At 42.2% G+C, this 16663-nt stretch overlaps 1 protein-coding gene across 2 annotated transcripts in view; it reads right to left on the bottom strand.

Moving 5' to 3' along the window:
• Positions 1 to 1665: 1665 nt before the first annotated feature.
• si:ch211-266k8.4 (carabin) overlaps positions 1666 to 16663 on the bottom strand; it is a 79994-nt gene continuing 64996 nt past the window's right edge. For both annotated transcript variants that reach the window (XM_037540392.1, XM_037540393.1), the window contains exon 16: positions 1666 to 2230. In XM_037540392.1, coding sequence (XP_037396289.1) covers positions 2140 to 2230 — 91 coding nt within the window. In that variant the 3' untranslated portion in view covers positions 1666 to 2139. The remainder of the gene's footprint in view (positions 2231 to 16663) is intronic.

Genomic DNA, 16663 nt, shown 5'->3' with positions numbered 1-16663 from the left:
CTTAAATAAACCTGAAGCTGCACAGGGCCACTATATAAACCTCGGTTTATACAGCTGCATGCCCACGTTTGAACATCTTTTGGAAAACTGTATATTTTATTGATGTTCTAAATGAGAATAACATCCTCCACAATATTAAATACGGCATTTTCTTCTGCAAATTATGAACACAATTTCTATTTATTACATAAAAATAAAACAAACTAAAATGTGCCACATGTAGACAGGCCACATTTTATGTTTTACTTACTATTTAGAAAATAAACAGCAAATGTGCAATAAAATATTTACAACAAAGTGTGTTCTCCGTATTAATTTCACTCAGAAAATCAACAAAACGTGTGTAATTTGATCAGGGGTGCCAAAACTTTTGCTACACTGTTTAACTGCTTGTTACCACATGAAGTATTTTCTTAGGTTGTAGTGACAAACACTTCATAGTGAACTGCTGTACATTTATCCACCACCTGCCTGCATTAAAAGGCTGACTTAAAATAAATAAATAAATAAAATAATAATCCTAACTTCTGTACAATAACTCCAAACTTTTCAAACGTGAACATGGATTAAAAATGGACAGAATTCATGTTTCCATATGGCTTCTAGAACCGTTTTCACCCTGAAACACGCTTGTCCATATTTATAGATAACTGTGTTATATAGCGTCAGAAATCAAATTGGTAATCAAGTCAAATAATCAAAGTTATTAGAGATCACTTAACTAGTTTAAAGCATGTGATCAGTCAGGCTTGTGATTGGCAGGACGCTAATTGACGGGATAGGAGCTGGTGCGGTTTAAGCCCCTGATAAATTTTAGCCTGCAGTCCGACAAGACATAAAAGCCCAGAGTAAGAATGGAGCCAATACACCAGCTTGAATTAATGATTAGAGTCCACTGACTGACTCGTTCATCTTTTATTATCCTAAACGATTACAAAATTCGCATAAAAACAGGGATACAATTCCAAAAATAACAGATACTAGAAATAGGAAGTCCATCAAAGGATCCTTCAATAAGTAGCAAAGTGGTAAACATATGTAGTGCATATAATTGTGTAGTGTTTATAATCAGTGGGAGTAAATGTCATATATAAAGAATAACATGAGACACTGTAACTGATCATCTGCTTTTTAAGGGGTCCCAGATAAAGATTATGTTTCATATTCATTTCACAACATCATAAACTGCTTCTCTCACTGCAGCCATTACCACCCTGGACAGAAAGGCTTGGTATTTATTGATTTATTGACCCTGGTTGTTGTTATTGTTAAGACCAGTTGAGAACAACAGAACATGGTTCTGAAAAACACTGCAAAAAAAAACTATTTTGGCAAGTGAAGCCATGTTAAATATATGCAATATTAATCATATGAGGTGAAATTAAGTTATTATATTATAAATACAAGCTAAATTATCTGCTAGTGCACCCTAAAATAATTTTAGCTCATAAAAAGGCTACACAGCATTATTTGTGGAAGAGATAATCTGCACAATTCACTGGTTGAGAAAAACTTACCAGCTCAGATTTGTTTACAGTGGCGGTGATCAGAACCAGGGACGTTAACAAAGTCCAAAACCATCAGTGAACCCACAGGATTTTTTAATGAATAAAGAAATACACACACACACACACACACACACACACACACACACACACACACACACATATATATGTGTGTGTGTGTGTGTGTGTGTGTGTAATGTTCTGCAAGGGATGTTCGGTTCCTATCAGCACCACTGAACCACTCTGATTTGGCAAGCTTCTCTAGTATTGCACATTTCACATCAAACCACTGTGAATCCCTTTGTTCACAATTAGAAGATTTAATTGTGACGAAATTTGAACTAAATGTTGAAATATTAGATATATTGGCTATATTTAGAATGCTTTCACTTGCCTGATCCCCTCTAATACAACTATGCAGCTACAAGCCTTTTTCTGAACTGAATCAGGGCTGGAAATCACTAAGATAACCCAGTCCACTAAGCCTACACTCTGACCAGTGGTCAGTACATTATGTAGTAGTCAGCACTTGAGTGGTGAGTAAGGATGGGAAGGTGCACGTGTAGCTGGCCTTGTTCAGGCTGGAGTTGATCTGTGAGGACTGAAGCTCGGGGTCAGGCCTCCTCCACCTGTGTCAGATAAGCTGGGATTCCCGTACCTCACTGCCTGAATAGGGACTGAGGACACTCCTCTCAGCCAAAGGTGGGCGGCCTGGAGACGGGTTCCTTGGAAAACAGAGAAAGTGAACGTGAATAAGAAAACAGAAAGGAAATCAGCTGATTTTCATTTAAAATGACTATGACCAGGCTATAATTTGTCAGGTCTTAAAAGTAGCAAAATATATAAGCTCCATTTCTGACATTTACCCTCTATATGTACACTCACTATTCAATTGCTCGTTAACACAAATAGCCAATCAGCCAATCACACGGCCGCAGCTCACTGCATTCAGGCCTGTAGAGGTGGTCAAGACAACTTGCTGAAGTGCAGACCGAGCATCAGAACGGGGAAGAAAGGGGATTTAAGGGACTTTGAACGTGGCGTGGTTGTTGGTGCCAGACGGGCTGGTCTGAGTATTTCAGAAACTGCTGATCTGCTGGGATTTTCACACACAACCATCTCTAGGGTTTACAGAGAACGGTCCGAAAAAGAGGAAACATCCAGTGAGCGGTCAGTTGTGTGGACGAAAATGCCTTGTTGATGTGAGAGGTCAGAGGAGAATGGGCAGACTGGTTCCAGATGATAGAAAGACAACAGGAACTCAAATAACCACTTGTTACAACCAAGGAATGCAGAATACCACCTCACATCGAACCTTGAAGAAGATGAGCTACAGCAGCAGAAGACCTCACCGGGTGCCACTCCTGTCACGGGCTCACTGAAATTGGACAATAGAAGGCTGGAAAAACGCTGCCTGGTCTGACGAGTCTTCACGAGTCGATTTCAGCTGCGACATTCAGATGGTCGGGTCAGAATTTGGCATAAACAGCACGAAAGCATCCATCCTGCGTTGCATCAGCAGTTCAGGCTGGTGGTGGTGGTGGTGGTGGTGGGGGGGGGGGGATACTTTCTTGGCACACTTTGGGCCCCTTAGTACCAATTGAGCATCGTTTAAATGCTGCAGCCTCCCTGAGTATTGCTGCTGACCATGTCCATCCCTGTATGACCACAGTGTACCCATCTTCTGATGGCTACTTCCAGCAGGATAATGCACCATGTCACAAAGCTCATATCATCTCAAACTGGTTTCTTGAACATGACAATGAGTTCACTGCACTCCAGTGGCCTCCACAGGAACGGGAGATTCGCATCATAGATGTGCAGCAGACAAATCTGCAGCAACTGCGTGATGCTGTCATGTCAATATGGACCAGAATCTCTGAGGAACGTTTCCAACACCTTGTTAAAAGTGTGCCATAAAGAATTAAGGCAGTTCTGAAGGCAAAAGGATTTCAACCTTTCACTGTGTCCGGTGAGTGTATATTACCGGTATATCTATATGCTGTATCTCCTGGGACAAATGATCAGGCAGATTTTCAATAATTTGCAATATCAGGGTCATGAAGGACTTTGGTCAGCTTGAACAGTCTGATCTGCCCACCTCCTGATTCAGCACACCAAGGGCTATCTCAGCTGACTGAGCTGAAAATAAAACCCTGATGGCACAAAGTACACTTTGGCTGTATTTCTGCATTTTTAACACTTCCATTAGCAAATCAGCACAAATCAGAGAAAAATAAAGAAAGAGATGTCAAACTTATAAGTTTATACCTTTATATGCTTTTAAAACAGACAACATTAAAGGCCCTCAAGCAAGCAAGCACACAAGATTGTAGGCCAACATGATTTTATAACAGTAAGAACTAAAAGCAAGAGCTGCTCTTAGAGGCTTCAGTTACCTCAGTCAACAAGAAAGCTCTCCTTTCCTCTCTCACTTCCTCACCCCCCCTCTCACACACACACACACACACACACACACACACACACACACACACACACACACACACACACACACACACACACAATCCCTCCCACTCTTCTTCAGAATAATCACAGACTCCTTGAATAGGAAATGGGCCCAAAGCTGTAAATATTATGTCCAGAGCACCACAGGGCATGTGGTTATTCAAGCAGGTAAAGGACCAAGAGAAACACTCATGCATGTAAGAAATACCCTTCAGTGGTCTGTTCACAGAAAATAGCAGTATAATGTGTCAAACCCACTGACACTGCAGCTTTGTGTTAAGCTGAGGTCATTCGTTCATATAAAGCAAATACTGGTCCAAGATGTTTTGGGGTCATCTAAGGAGAACTGGTGGAGACAGAACAGGTTCAGTAGCTCAAAAGCAACTGAATTTACTATCAATATATGGTTAAATAAAAAGAATTTTTTGGGGGAAAAATCAATTTCCACATTGTCCACTTACCCCAGGTGTCAAGACTTTGGCTGAGCTTGGTGTCCACATTTTGCTCCTTTAGCACGGGAGTTACCAGAGCTACAAGTCACCCAAACCTTTTCTGTAAATGCATGCCTTCTCCTTTAGTCTAGAACTGCATTCAGCTACAATGTGAGGCTTTTTATTTACTTACAGTTCACAGAAAGTCCTACTGCGTCCTAAACCACATCAGTTTAGACGACTGACGCCTAGTGTCACTCCTGGTCAGTTCTCATTTATTTAAAATTGATATAAAATTCAGACTTTAGGATGGCAACTACAACTGTTTTTACCTGTGCAACATCTCTGTCTGTTTTTATAGATTACAGGTACTATTCACACCGGGTACCGACATTTGATCTGATTACAAGTGACCAGTAAGATGTACACCGGTCACAGCACAACATTCTGACCACCTCCTCGTTTCTACGCTCACTGTCCACTTTATCATCTCCACTGACCGTATAGCTGCACTCTGTAGTTCTACAGTTACAGACTGTAGTCCATCTGTTTCTCTGATACTCTGTTACCCTGTTCTTCAGTGGTCAGGACCCCCATGGACCCTCACAGAGCCAGTACTGTTTGGGTGGTGGGTCATTCTCAGCACTGCAGTAACACTGATGTGGTGGTGGTGTGTTAGTGTGTGTTGTGCTGGTCTGAGTGGATCAGACACAGCAGTGCTGCTGGAGTTTTTAAACACCTCAGTGTCACTGCTGGACTGAGAATAGTCCACCACCCAAAAATATCCGGCAGCGTCCTGTGGGCAGTGTCCTGTGGGCAGCGTCCTGTGGGCAGCGTCCTGTGGGCAGCGTCCTGTGGGCAGCATCCTGTGGGCAGCATCCTGTGATGACCAACACAAACTGTGCAGCAGCAGATGAGCTGTCGTCTCTGACTTTACATCTACAAGGTGGACCGACAAGGTAGGAGTGTGTAATAGAGTGGACAGTGAGTGGACGCCGTGTTTAAAAACTCCAGCAGCACTGCTGCGTCTGATCCACTCAGACCAGCACAACACACTAACACACCACCACCATATCAGTGTTACTGCAGTGCTGAGAATGACCCACCACCCAAATAGGACCTGCTCTGAAGCTGAAAAATACAGAACCTACTGGCAGTTTTGACTGAATATGAAACACATGAAGAGTGGTCTCTGACGTCTGCACACGACTGTACAATGGACACCAAACACGTCTTGGCTGACTGACTACATTTGGGAGAAATATGAATAAAATCATCATAGTGATGATCATCATAGCGAACTCACTAACAAGCAAAATGTCAGTGGATAATAAAAGTAAAATGTATTTATACAGCACTTTTCACAGACGGAGGTCACAAAGTGCTTTACAAAAACAAAAACGCAACGTTAAACAAAACACAGACAAAACAAATACACACAGGATGGAAACCCAATACAGACCGATTACCCGAATGCCTGTTTAAGAAGAGAAGCCTTCAGCTGTTTTTAAAAGGGTCAGCAGAATCGACAGACCTTAAAAGAGCGGGCAGAGCATTCCGTAATCTAGGTGCTATAACCTCAAATGCTCGATCACCACGGGCCTTTAAGCGAGTAGACAATAATCTTAGGTTATTAGACCCGAGAGAGCGAGCTGGTAAACAGCCGCGTATGCAGGATCTTGCCCACGCAGTGCTCTAAGTGAGAGTAAGAATTTAAACTGGACCCTAAATGCAACAGGAAGCCAATTTTAGTGAGATTTTAGTACGGGGGTTATGTGGGACCCTCTTGCATGAACAGAAGATTGATGTTATTCAGAAGTTGAACTGAAGTTATTCTCATTGCACAATAATTATTTACAAACAAACGTTCCTCAAAAGGCTTTTAGGGTTGGTCAGGCTAAAGAGCGTCAAAATTCCATGTGTGGATCTGCGTACGGGGGGGGGGTCTTACTTCCACACGGCTGCATGCAGACAGTGACGGCTAAATACTGCCTGCAGTCTGTACCAAAGCTCTCAGATTAAACCTTGACAGAACGTGCCTTTAGCAAGCGTAGAGGCTCCCTCAGAGACACGGCTTTCTCCAGACTGCCGTAAACGCACGCTCTGTGTGTGTGTGTGTGTGTGTGTGTGTGTGTGTGTGTGTCTAACAGCTGCTCGCCGCCGCACTCTCACTCAGGGCCGCTGTAATTGTGTGCAGGGAGATTAGCCTGAAGAGTTTAGGCATGGCGGATTTGGGCCGTATGTCTGTGCTGTGGGGAGCTCCGTTGCAGCATGCTGGACAATTGATGTCCAGTAAAGCTGGAGCCAGGAGAAGAAAGCAGCTCCGGACAGGCCGAGGGAGCCGGAGGCTCGGCATGCAGGCCCGGACTGAGGGCTAATCCTGACTGACAGAAGCCTGGCCTAGCACTCTGAGGGTGCAAATAAACATGGGGGGGGGATTATTGAGCAGAGTTGATAGAAATGAGATCAGAGGAAGGTTAATGTTGTTTGACAGAAGGCAAACCTGCCACTGAGGCCAGCGCGAAGTAGGGAAAACAGAAGTGACATTAAATTCACTTCACTCCCTTTTCTCACACGTTGCCCCCCTTTCACACGCTCTCCAGTTCGTCTGGTGCTGTCTAGTACCTTTCTCTCGCACCATCTGTCGGCAGTCTGGTTAAAGACGACTGTAACATGCTGTTCTTGGGTGAACCGTGGGTGAAACACCTCGGGCCATTAAAAGCAGGCCATGTCATTTCAATTGTTGATAGAGAACTAAGGAAACAGAGTTTTAGGCATTGTCTCTTAAGAGCGGAAGGGGGGGGGGGGGGGGGGGGGGGTGACACCAAACTTATGCTAAAACAAGCATAAATAAATAACACAATGACAATATCGTAGTTTACAGCACACTAAGCTACTGCAAATATACAGCCTTCATTTACAAGACTATGTAAGATACGTTCAAACATTAAAAACACTTATTTTCAGGCTTAATGTGCGTCTTCTTTGAGGACCAGTGACATTTTTCCCCATATAAAATTATATACTACCATGGAAATGTATATAAAAATGGAAGAACTGAGCTGTTGCCTGCTTCTGTTTTAAGGTGCCATCTTAATTGGTGCTGTTTAAAAAAAAAAAGAAAAAAAAGAAAAAAGTTTAGATCAGTTTCCGAGTCTTTTTGCTCTGGCAGCTCACACTACAGTCTACTAGTTGTTTTTTTTATACACTCTGGCAGGAGAATAACAGTTTTATGACTGACCGATAAAACCATAATCACTGGACAGAAGGAGAAAAACGAAAGGTATGCTGTAGGTCCACATATCTTACTCAAATCTCATCCATGGACACGGAAAACGGGAAAAATTCCTTCTGACTGTACTTCAGTAACGTTCAACTTGGCTTGGATGCCCGCAAAGCATTTCTCTGTGAATATACACATTAGGGTACCTGAGCTATGACTTTCTCCTCCTCCTCCTCCTCGCGAGGCTTCTTGTTAAAATATCTCGTGGGGAGGAGATTGAATTTTGTCATTTAGTCATCAAAGTTTAAAAAACTTGAACAGCAAATTAGAACTGCTGGTAAGTTGGTTAGCTCCTCTCTACCGTTACACATTCCCCAAGAACCACGAGATGTCTAAACTCTACATTCAACCTGAGGGCAGTGCAGAGCCGCGTGTTTTGGTCAGGGGTTCTAATCTTTTTAGGCCAATAAAGCAAACACAAAGACTCTTAAGTGCTACCAAGAAGCCGTGCACTGCAGATTTCACACAAAGCACAGCTATAACACCGTGTTACAGAAAAGCACTCAGACATCAGGCTTAAGCTCATTTTACAGCCTATTCATACAATTATATTACATTACTATGCAAACTTAAATTCAGCAGTGCCCTTCTGTTGGTCCTTTCCACAGCATCCGTTTAGGCGGAGGTGCCCAGACCGGCTCCTGAAGATCTAACACACTGCAGAATTTGGCTCCATCTCAAGTCTAACACACTTGATCCAGGCAATTAACGCCTTTAAAAGCCTCTAAATACTGGAAATCTGAATCTTCCAGGTTGGTAAATCTCCAGGGCAAGGACTGGGCACTCCTGCATTTAGAGCTCTTTGAAACTATTTTAAGACAACACTACAAAATGGTTATTGTGAGCGCTCTCCCTCCCTTCGATACCAGCACAACAATGCCCCAATAACTTTGACAACAGTCGTTACAAGCCATCAATATTAAACACTTAAACTGGCCTTAAGATAATTATGTCCATTGAAAATTCACATGGTTAGAATAACGGCTTCTTCTCTACAGCTAACTGTAAACCTGAGAAGTCATTCGTTAGACAAAGCCACCAATTAGTGTCTTTCCACTAGGAGAGAGATGTACATAATTCAAACCTAATTACACAAGAGGAGACGAGGAAGACCGGAACGTTGACTCCAAGAAGAAACAGGAGAAACATTAATTCACAAGACAAAACTGCAGAATCAAATAAAGCCAGGTGTTTCTTGGTCTCTGGACCAAGATTAAGCTTTTAAGACTACAGTTCTGTGTGCTGTGTCCCTCCCCTGAAAAGGCTTTTGGTCCAGGTGTTGATCTGCACACTGGTAAGCATCTCAACGATCTCGAACCGAGATAGCAGCACATAAGCCAGTTGGGGCAGTTTAAGTGCTGCATGCTGCTCTAGATGGCTCCTCACCGAGACATGAAGGGGCGCAGCTGCACATTTCTTTAAAGAAACAGGGGTCAGTGGACTGACTGTGTGGTAGAAACTCCTCACTCCTCGTGTGAGTGGTGAGAACGTCCCAGGAACAGGACAAAGTCCATGAGACCACCAATCTTCATTCAGCACCCACCAACTCACCAAAAGCACAATGGAGCATATTTACCATACCTCTGTATGGCATATTTGCTCTACTGTACATTCAAACTGTGACTGCCCAGTAAAACATCAGGTGTCAGGCCCAGTTCAACACTGGGCTCAGATTCGTTTATGAATTGAATGAGCGGTTTTTAATTAGCAGATTTGGTTTTATTTAAAATAATATGCCTATGTAATTTTGCATATAATTACACATTTTCTCGCTTGTATAATATATGTTCAAGAAAACCAGCCTATTTATCTGATCACCAAATACAGCAGATACAGATAGGTGCACCTAGAGTGTGGAGTGTGGTCATGATACCATCATTTTGGTAGTGGATACAAATGCCGATAAAAATTCTTCTTAGTACTGGTTGGTACTGGTTAGTACTGGTTCGATAACTGGAATCTGTAACCTTAAGTCGAGGGCACATTAATCATCTGAAATAATGACCAATATAGTGATGCTGTCTATTGTCTTTACAGTGTTCAAGAACAGACATGCTCAATGAGTCTGACTGTATAGGGGAGAAAAATCACACGTTTGGGTTGGTTTGGGTTGGTTTGGGTTGGTTTGAGACTCAGCATGATCTACATTCTCAAAAATAAAGGCAATACGTGTTTCTAACAAACCACCACTGAACAGACTAAACTTATTTAAACTTTAAGAGGAACAACAGGACTTCAAACCTTTAATCGTTTGTTTAAATCAGTACCTCATCTAACAGAATGTCCTTACTCCTAATAGATGACATCGGGTCAATCGCAGTCAAAAAGAGGTCTCAGAAAACCCTGCTGGTTAGTTTTATTTAAGAGCCAGGGCGAGCGGATCAGTCCAAGTACTGTCACTTTCGCTTTGACTGCATCTTTGTTTTAATAACTGCGCTGGCGGTGCCGTGGCTGTTTATCTGGTGTGCATATAGAGTTCTTTACTTACCGTCAGTCAGACAGGGCTGTGGTACCAATTGGGAACTCTGCACCACCACTGCTAAAGAAAGAAACCAAACGGTCAATTCAAATTGCCACTGAAGTACTAATACTTTTAACATCTTCCTAATAAACTGGCAACTTCATCTATCTCCCCCTACGACAGCTGATGCCCACTCATAAGGTGAGTGAGGTAAAGAGGTGAAGCGCTTGGTCTTACTTCTCTATGACCTTTCATATGCATTATAAAAAGCGAATGCTACAGCAGAGAATTCTCTCCTTCCCGCAAGTTCCGATTACGGTCCAAAGCATTTTGAAAACTTCACGCTGAATTAGGTTTCAAAGCATCTGAGGTGAAACCATATCCCTGAAGGTTTATCCCAGCTGGGGCGGCAAAACCCCACAAACCTCAAACAGCAGGGTAACGTTGGAAAATTACGAGCAGCGTCACGAATAAGTAAAAACAACTCCAGGACAGCGCTGTGGGACAACAGATCCGCCACCTTTCCCTGGAGTTGAGGGCCTGGCTGCTTCTTTTCTAAATGCTTATGGCACATTTATTCTTTCAGCCTTGCTGTGGCAGCTTAGCTCTAGATGGGGGAGGATGACCGGCATGCTGTAGGTTCACTTTCCCTCAGCTCCCCTATGCTCTTACATCAGGTATCCGCCTGAACGAGCAACAAAAGCTACCCCGCTCCAGCTTGAGAGCCACTGAGGGTCCAGGCACGCAGGTGTTTACTACAAAGCAGCTCGCGTTCTACACATCCTCTCTTTTCTAGGGCTGCCAGATATGCTGTAATCTTCCCTGCTCTCTAAGGAGGTTCACAGACCCATCAAACGCTGGGAGAAGATCGGGTGACTGCTGTGCTGCCCACAGCACACTCTCCACATGGCAAGCAGGGATAAAGCTTTTTCCCAGGCCTCTCCCAAGATCAGGTACTTCCTGTAGCCAGTGCTTCTGATTAATGTTGGCGAGCTCTACAGAGACAGCAAGAAAGGCTGGTGGAGAGACTTGAGGCCACTTGCATAAAACTGTATGAAAGTATGGATGTGTGTGTACACACACACACACACACACACACACACACACACACACACACACACACACACACACACACACACACACACACACACCTAGATGCTTTTTACTGTCCCTCATTCCAAAAGCAGTCTAGGCCAAAACTCTCCCTATCGCTTCAGTGTGAATGGGCAGGGCTAGACTGCTGTAGACTAAATAGATGGACACACATAAATGTGTTTGTTACGTCATAAAAACAAGAAATTCAAAACAGGCTGGTTTAGTAATTTAGTTTCCATAAACAGTCTGGCGGGACGTTTTGAAGCTTTAAGAATGTTCACAGACCAAATCAAACTCTTTTAAATGGGGACGTTTTTTACATAAAATTGTCCTTTAAGGTTTTTCTATCAACTGAAATGCTTAAGATCATTTTAGACAAACAAACTGTGCCACTGTCAAAACCATAAGAGCCGAAATTTAATTTGCAATTATAAATTTTCTTCAATCTCCACTTCCGCATTTGTATTTTCAAAAGCTATAGAAAAACTAAACATTAACATTACAATAAACATGAATAATAATAATGCGATAAGTACTGATTTTATGTATGTCAGTGTGTTCGTTTACCTATTTCTAAAGCTCTAATCATGGCAGCACTGTTTTTATTGTAATTATCACCCAACACCAAATCAATACTTCAGTAAATTAAATGGTGCTGGTGGTAAAATTGGATAAATCTGTGTGATGTTCAAAAAGTATCAACTATTTAAATAAACAAATAAATACAATTTAAATACAATTAAAAAATGTTTAAAAATCTACTTTAAATTTACTGTTTTATGGTTTCTTTACCGGCAGGAGCACATTTACTGTCCAGATAAATGGTTTTAAACCGTTTGCTTAAGTGCCTTAATCTTTTGCACGGGTTTGTGCATTTATACTCGCCGATTTCACAATTAAGGAAATTGCAACACTCATGCCATTAAAGTAAGTGCGGAGAAGTTCACCTGCCTGAGGACCAAGAGGTACGAGCAAGTAAAACCACAAAGACGCAGAGAAGTCAATGATTAGTCATTCTACAGGAGGAAGCTTTCTAAACTCTCCGCATGGACCATTTACTCTTCCAGGGCCTTAAACTGTACACCAGTTTAACATGAGCTACTTTCATGTGAGCTGTTCTGAAAAAGACAGCGCTCAGTCATCAAACAGCCTATATGTGTGAGATTTTACAGCAGGCACTTGTGATGATCCCACCCACACGCATTCTGATAAATCCCACATTTCCAATGGGAACTGATGACGGGAGAACAACATCTCTAACTTCTTTAGTTTCCCTTTGCTGCACCACTTGGTCCACAACAAAGTTACATTTGTTTTACATAAAAAATCTGATCATAACCTGTCGCAGCACGTATGATGACTGTCACACAGAGGAAGTTGTGTAATGGAATGTGTGGGAACTGACTGGTGAACTGTGTAATTTCCACAAATTCCCACAAAGAGGCTGGACTGAAAAATCACAGCCTGGATTTTTATGTTGGTATTATGCCACAGGACACGCTCAATAACAATAACATGCTGCATGGCCACGCAATAAGCAGGTTGTGCTGTTCCATCAGGTGTATTGAAACAGGGCTGTTATTACTGAGGGACCCGTAGCTTCACCTGATTACAGAAGACCATTCACTCCATATTTACTACTGTCAGACTGTAAAACTACACACTGCAGATTCATACTGGATTAAAATCACTCCACAATTATTACAGTCAGACTGTAAAACTACACACTGCAGATTCATACTGGATTAAAATCACTCCACAATTATTACAGTCAGACTGTAAAACTACACACTGCAGATTCATACTGGATTAAAATCACTCCACAATTATTACAGTCAGACTGTAAAACTACACACACTGCAGATTCATACTGGATTAAACTCTCTCCACAATTATTACAGTCAGACTGTAAAACTACACACTGCAGATTCATACTGGATTAAAATCACTCCACAATTATTACAGTCAGACTGTAAAACTACACACTGCAGATTCACACTGGATTAAAATCACTCCACAATTATTACCGTCAGACTGTAAAACTACACACACTGCAGATTCATACTGGATTAAAATCACTCCACAATTATTACAGTCAGACTGTAAAACTACACGCTGCAGATTCATACTGGATTAAAATCACTCCACAATTATTACAGTCAGACTGTAAAACTACACACACTGCAGATTCATACTGGATTAAAATCACTCCACAATTATTACAGTCAGACTGTAAAACTACACACACTGCAGATTCATACTGGATTAAAATCACTCCACAATTATTACAGTCAGACTGTAAAACTACACACACTGCAGATTCATACTGGATTAAAATCTCTCCACAATTATTACAGTCAGACTGTAAAACTACACACACTGCAGATTCATACTGGATTAAAATCACTCCACAATTATTACAGTCAGACTGTAAAACTACACACACTGCAGATTCATACTGGATTAAAATCACTCCACAATTATTACAGTCAGACTGTAAAACTACACACTGCAGATTCATACCGGATTAAAATCACTCCACAATTATTACCACCAGACTGTAAAACTACACACTGCAGATTCATACTGGATTAAAATCTCTCCACAATTATTACAGTCAGACTGTAAAACTACACACTGCAGATTCATACTGGATTAAAATCACTCCACAATTATTACAGTCAGACTGTAAAACTACACACTGCAGATTCATACTGGATTAAAATCACTCCACAATTATTACCACCAGACTGTAAAACTACACACTGCAGATTCATACTGGATTAAAATCACTCCACAATTATTACAGTCAGACTGTAAAACTACACACTGCAGATTCATACTGGATTAAAATCTCTCCACAATTATTACCACCAGACTGTAAAACTACACACTGCAGATTCATACCGGATTAAAATCACTCCACAATTATTACCATCAGACTGTAAAACTACACACTGCAGATTCATACTGGATTAAAATCACTCACAGATGTGAACCTACACATCGGAGATTTTGTAGGTAGCATTAATAATTTGAATAATTTGATCTTTGAACCCTTAAAAAAGGTTCTCTTTGCCGTGCATTGCCCTGTATGTACCTCTCTGCCATGAATGAGCTTTTTAAAATAATCTATCACACATCAGGCGACGGATTCTTCACCATTTTATGTATTAACTTTCTGTGAGAGAACTATTAGAGGCACTGTAGAGAACTCTTCAGATGTCCGGGTCCCATCACCACCACTGTAAACCCCGTAAGTTTCTCTAATGTAATGTGATTAACATGAAACCACGTCTTAATCATTTAAAAAAGCAACGAAAACAACCCTTTAAACTCAATATCTTCCGAGGTAAAACTAATGTGGGTCCTGCAGGGCTTCAGTCAAGTCGTGTTGCTTTCAATCAGGGATTTGCTGCTTCTCTACATTAAATGCAGTGACCACACACATTTTGGAATGTTGGAATACCAAGTTGGACCACTTACATATCAAACCAGCAATTATGAAGTGCTTGGCACGCAGGCTGAGTTTTTATTGGGAATCTTTCTCTAAACCCAGCTATTACCACAGAACTGGACTGAAGGGATACAGTAACCATCTCAGGAGGTAAGCCAGGATGTCCAGAGCAAGCTATTGACATAACCTTAAGGAGGACGCCTCTTCAGAGTCCAGGGCAATGTTTCACGCTCACCCCACACATCGGTATATTAGCTAGGAAGAAGGCAGAAAGTGAGCAGGCCAGGTGCTGCTTGTTTTCCAGGCTGGTGGTGAGTCATCTGCCCCATGGCGGGGCCGGAGCTGCCTCTTTCCACGAGGGTGGGGGTGCTGTGATTGAAATGTCAGAGAGCAGGCCTCGCAGGGCCACCGAGGATACGGCTGCTTTAAAAAGGCCTTTTTTTACGATGCTGCTGACATAACTACGCAGAGAGCAGGGCTTCTGTCATCTTTCCTCCACACAGAGTTTTTCCAGTTATCCGTGTGTGTATGTACACGCACCACAGATGGAATATAAAAGGGCACCATTTGGTTTTTCCTTTGAAGACAGGAAGAAGGGACTGAAGCATACAGGAGAACAAGGAGGAAATTCATTACAATGGAAATGACAGGAGCACTTCAGTAGGAAAAAAACTCCACAATGAGAAAATCATCTCTTTCATATTATATATATATAGTAACTTTACAGGAGAAGGAAAAAACATACTTCACTTTCAATGTACACACACTAGGGGGCAGTGAGCACACTTGCCCGGAGCGGTGGGCAGCCCAATCCGCAGCGCCCGGGGAGCAGTTGGGGGTTAGGTGTCTTGCTCAAGGGCACCTCAGTCACGTGCTGTCGGCTCTGGGGATCAAACCGCCGACCTTTCCGGTCACGAGGCTGGATCCCTAACCTCCAGCCCACGACTGCCCCAATGTGACTATGTTTGTACTGACCACCTTTTTGCTCCAAATATTTATGAGGTTTTTTTCTTTTTAGCGTAGAATTTAGCGTAGAATTTTAATCGCTAGAACCCGTCTGGATATTCAGTGTAGTTTCATTAGATTCATGTTGTAGCACTCGCCATCATTTTCAGAGCTGTGCTCTGCTTTCAGCCTTCATATTCCAACGAAGGATGACGAGAGTGACGTGATTCACTCCTCAGATCTCTCACCATCCAGAGTGATTTCATCCACCTGTGACCACCCATCAGCCTGAAATCCAGCTCCAAATTCACCCACTTATACATCTCTGCTTATACATCTTATATCACATCTCTGCACTTCATGCCTTCATGTTGTAAACAAAAGGTTAAAAATAATGACGTGATTCACACACCAGAGCACTCAGAGGAACCTGCCATCATTAGCCAGAGTGAGAGAAACCAGCTCTAACATCCCACAACCAAGAAATAATCCTTTAAACAGGCCTCAACTATTTTGTAAAATCAAAGAGATGAGTTGAAATCAAAGCTCAAGCTGGCGAAATTTTCAAACATCATACTCCTTTAAAATGTCTGGCCAACAGCCTGAGTTGAGCCTGAAGCTTGAACACAGCCGGACTCTCATTTTCTACTGCTTACAGATTTTGACCCCATACTTTCTTCTTATTGTTTGGGCCACGCACTGGTTGGACCAGCAGAAGCACCAATTTACCACTCCTTTATTCAAACAGGACGACATTATATCTAACCGTCTGATGTCTGAAGACCATCTGCACCCCAGCAAGTCCAGAGTCACATCAGCCGTGCTGAAGCCCTGACACTTTCAACAAAAATCCACGCCTGGCAGTCCTCAAGGAGATCAAAGCCGGCTTTGACCAAACAAAGTGAAATCGGGAGGAAAAAAGGACGGCCTCCTGCTTGTCATTACAGTATTATGTTGCAGTGGTCTTGTGTGGGATAGGAAATGTCTCCACGAAAGAGACATTAACGCGATTCATCACGG

The sequence above is a fragment of the Pygocentrus nattereri genome, chromosome 8 (assembly GCF_015220715.1).
Source record: "Pygocentrus nattereri isolate fPygNat1 chromosome 8, fPygNat1.pri, whole genome shotgun sequence".
Taxonomy (NCBI): Eukaryota; Metazoa; Chordata; class Actinopteri; order Characiformes; family Serrasalmidae; genus Pygocentrus; species Pygocentrus nattereri.
This window is presented reverse-complemented; position numbering and strand designations above follow the sequence as displayed.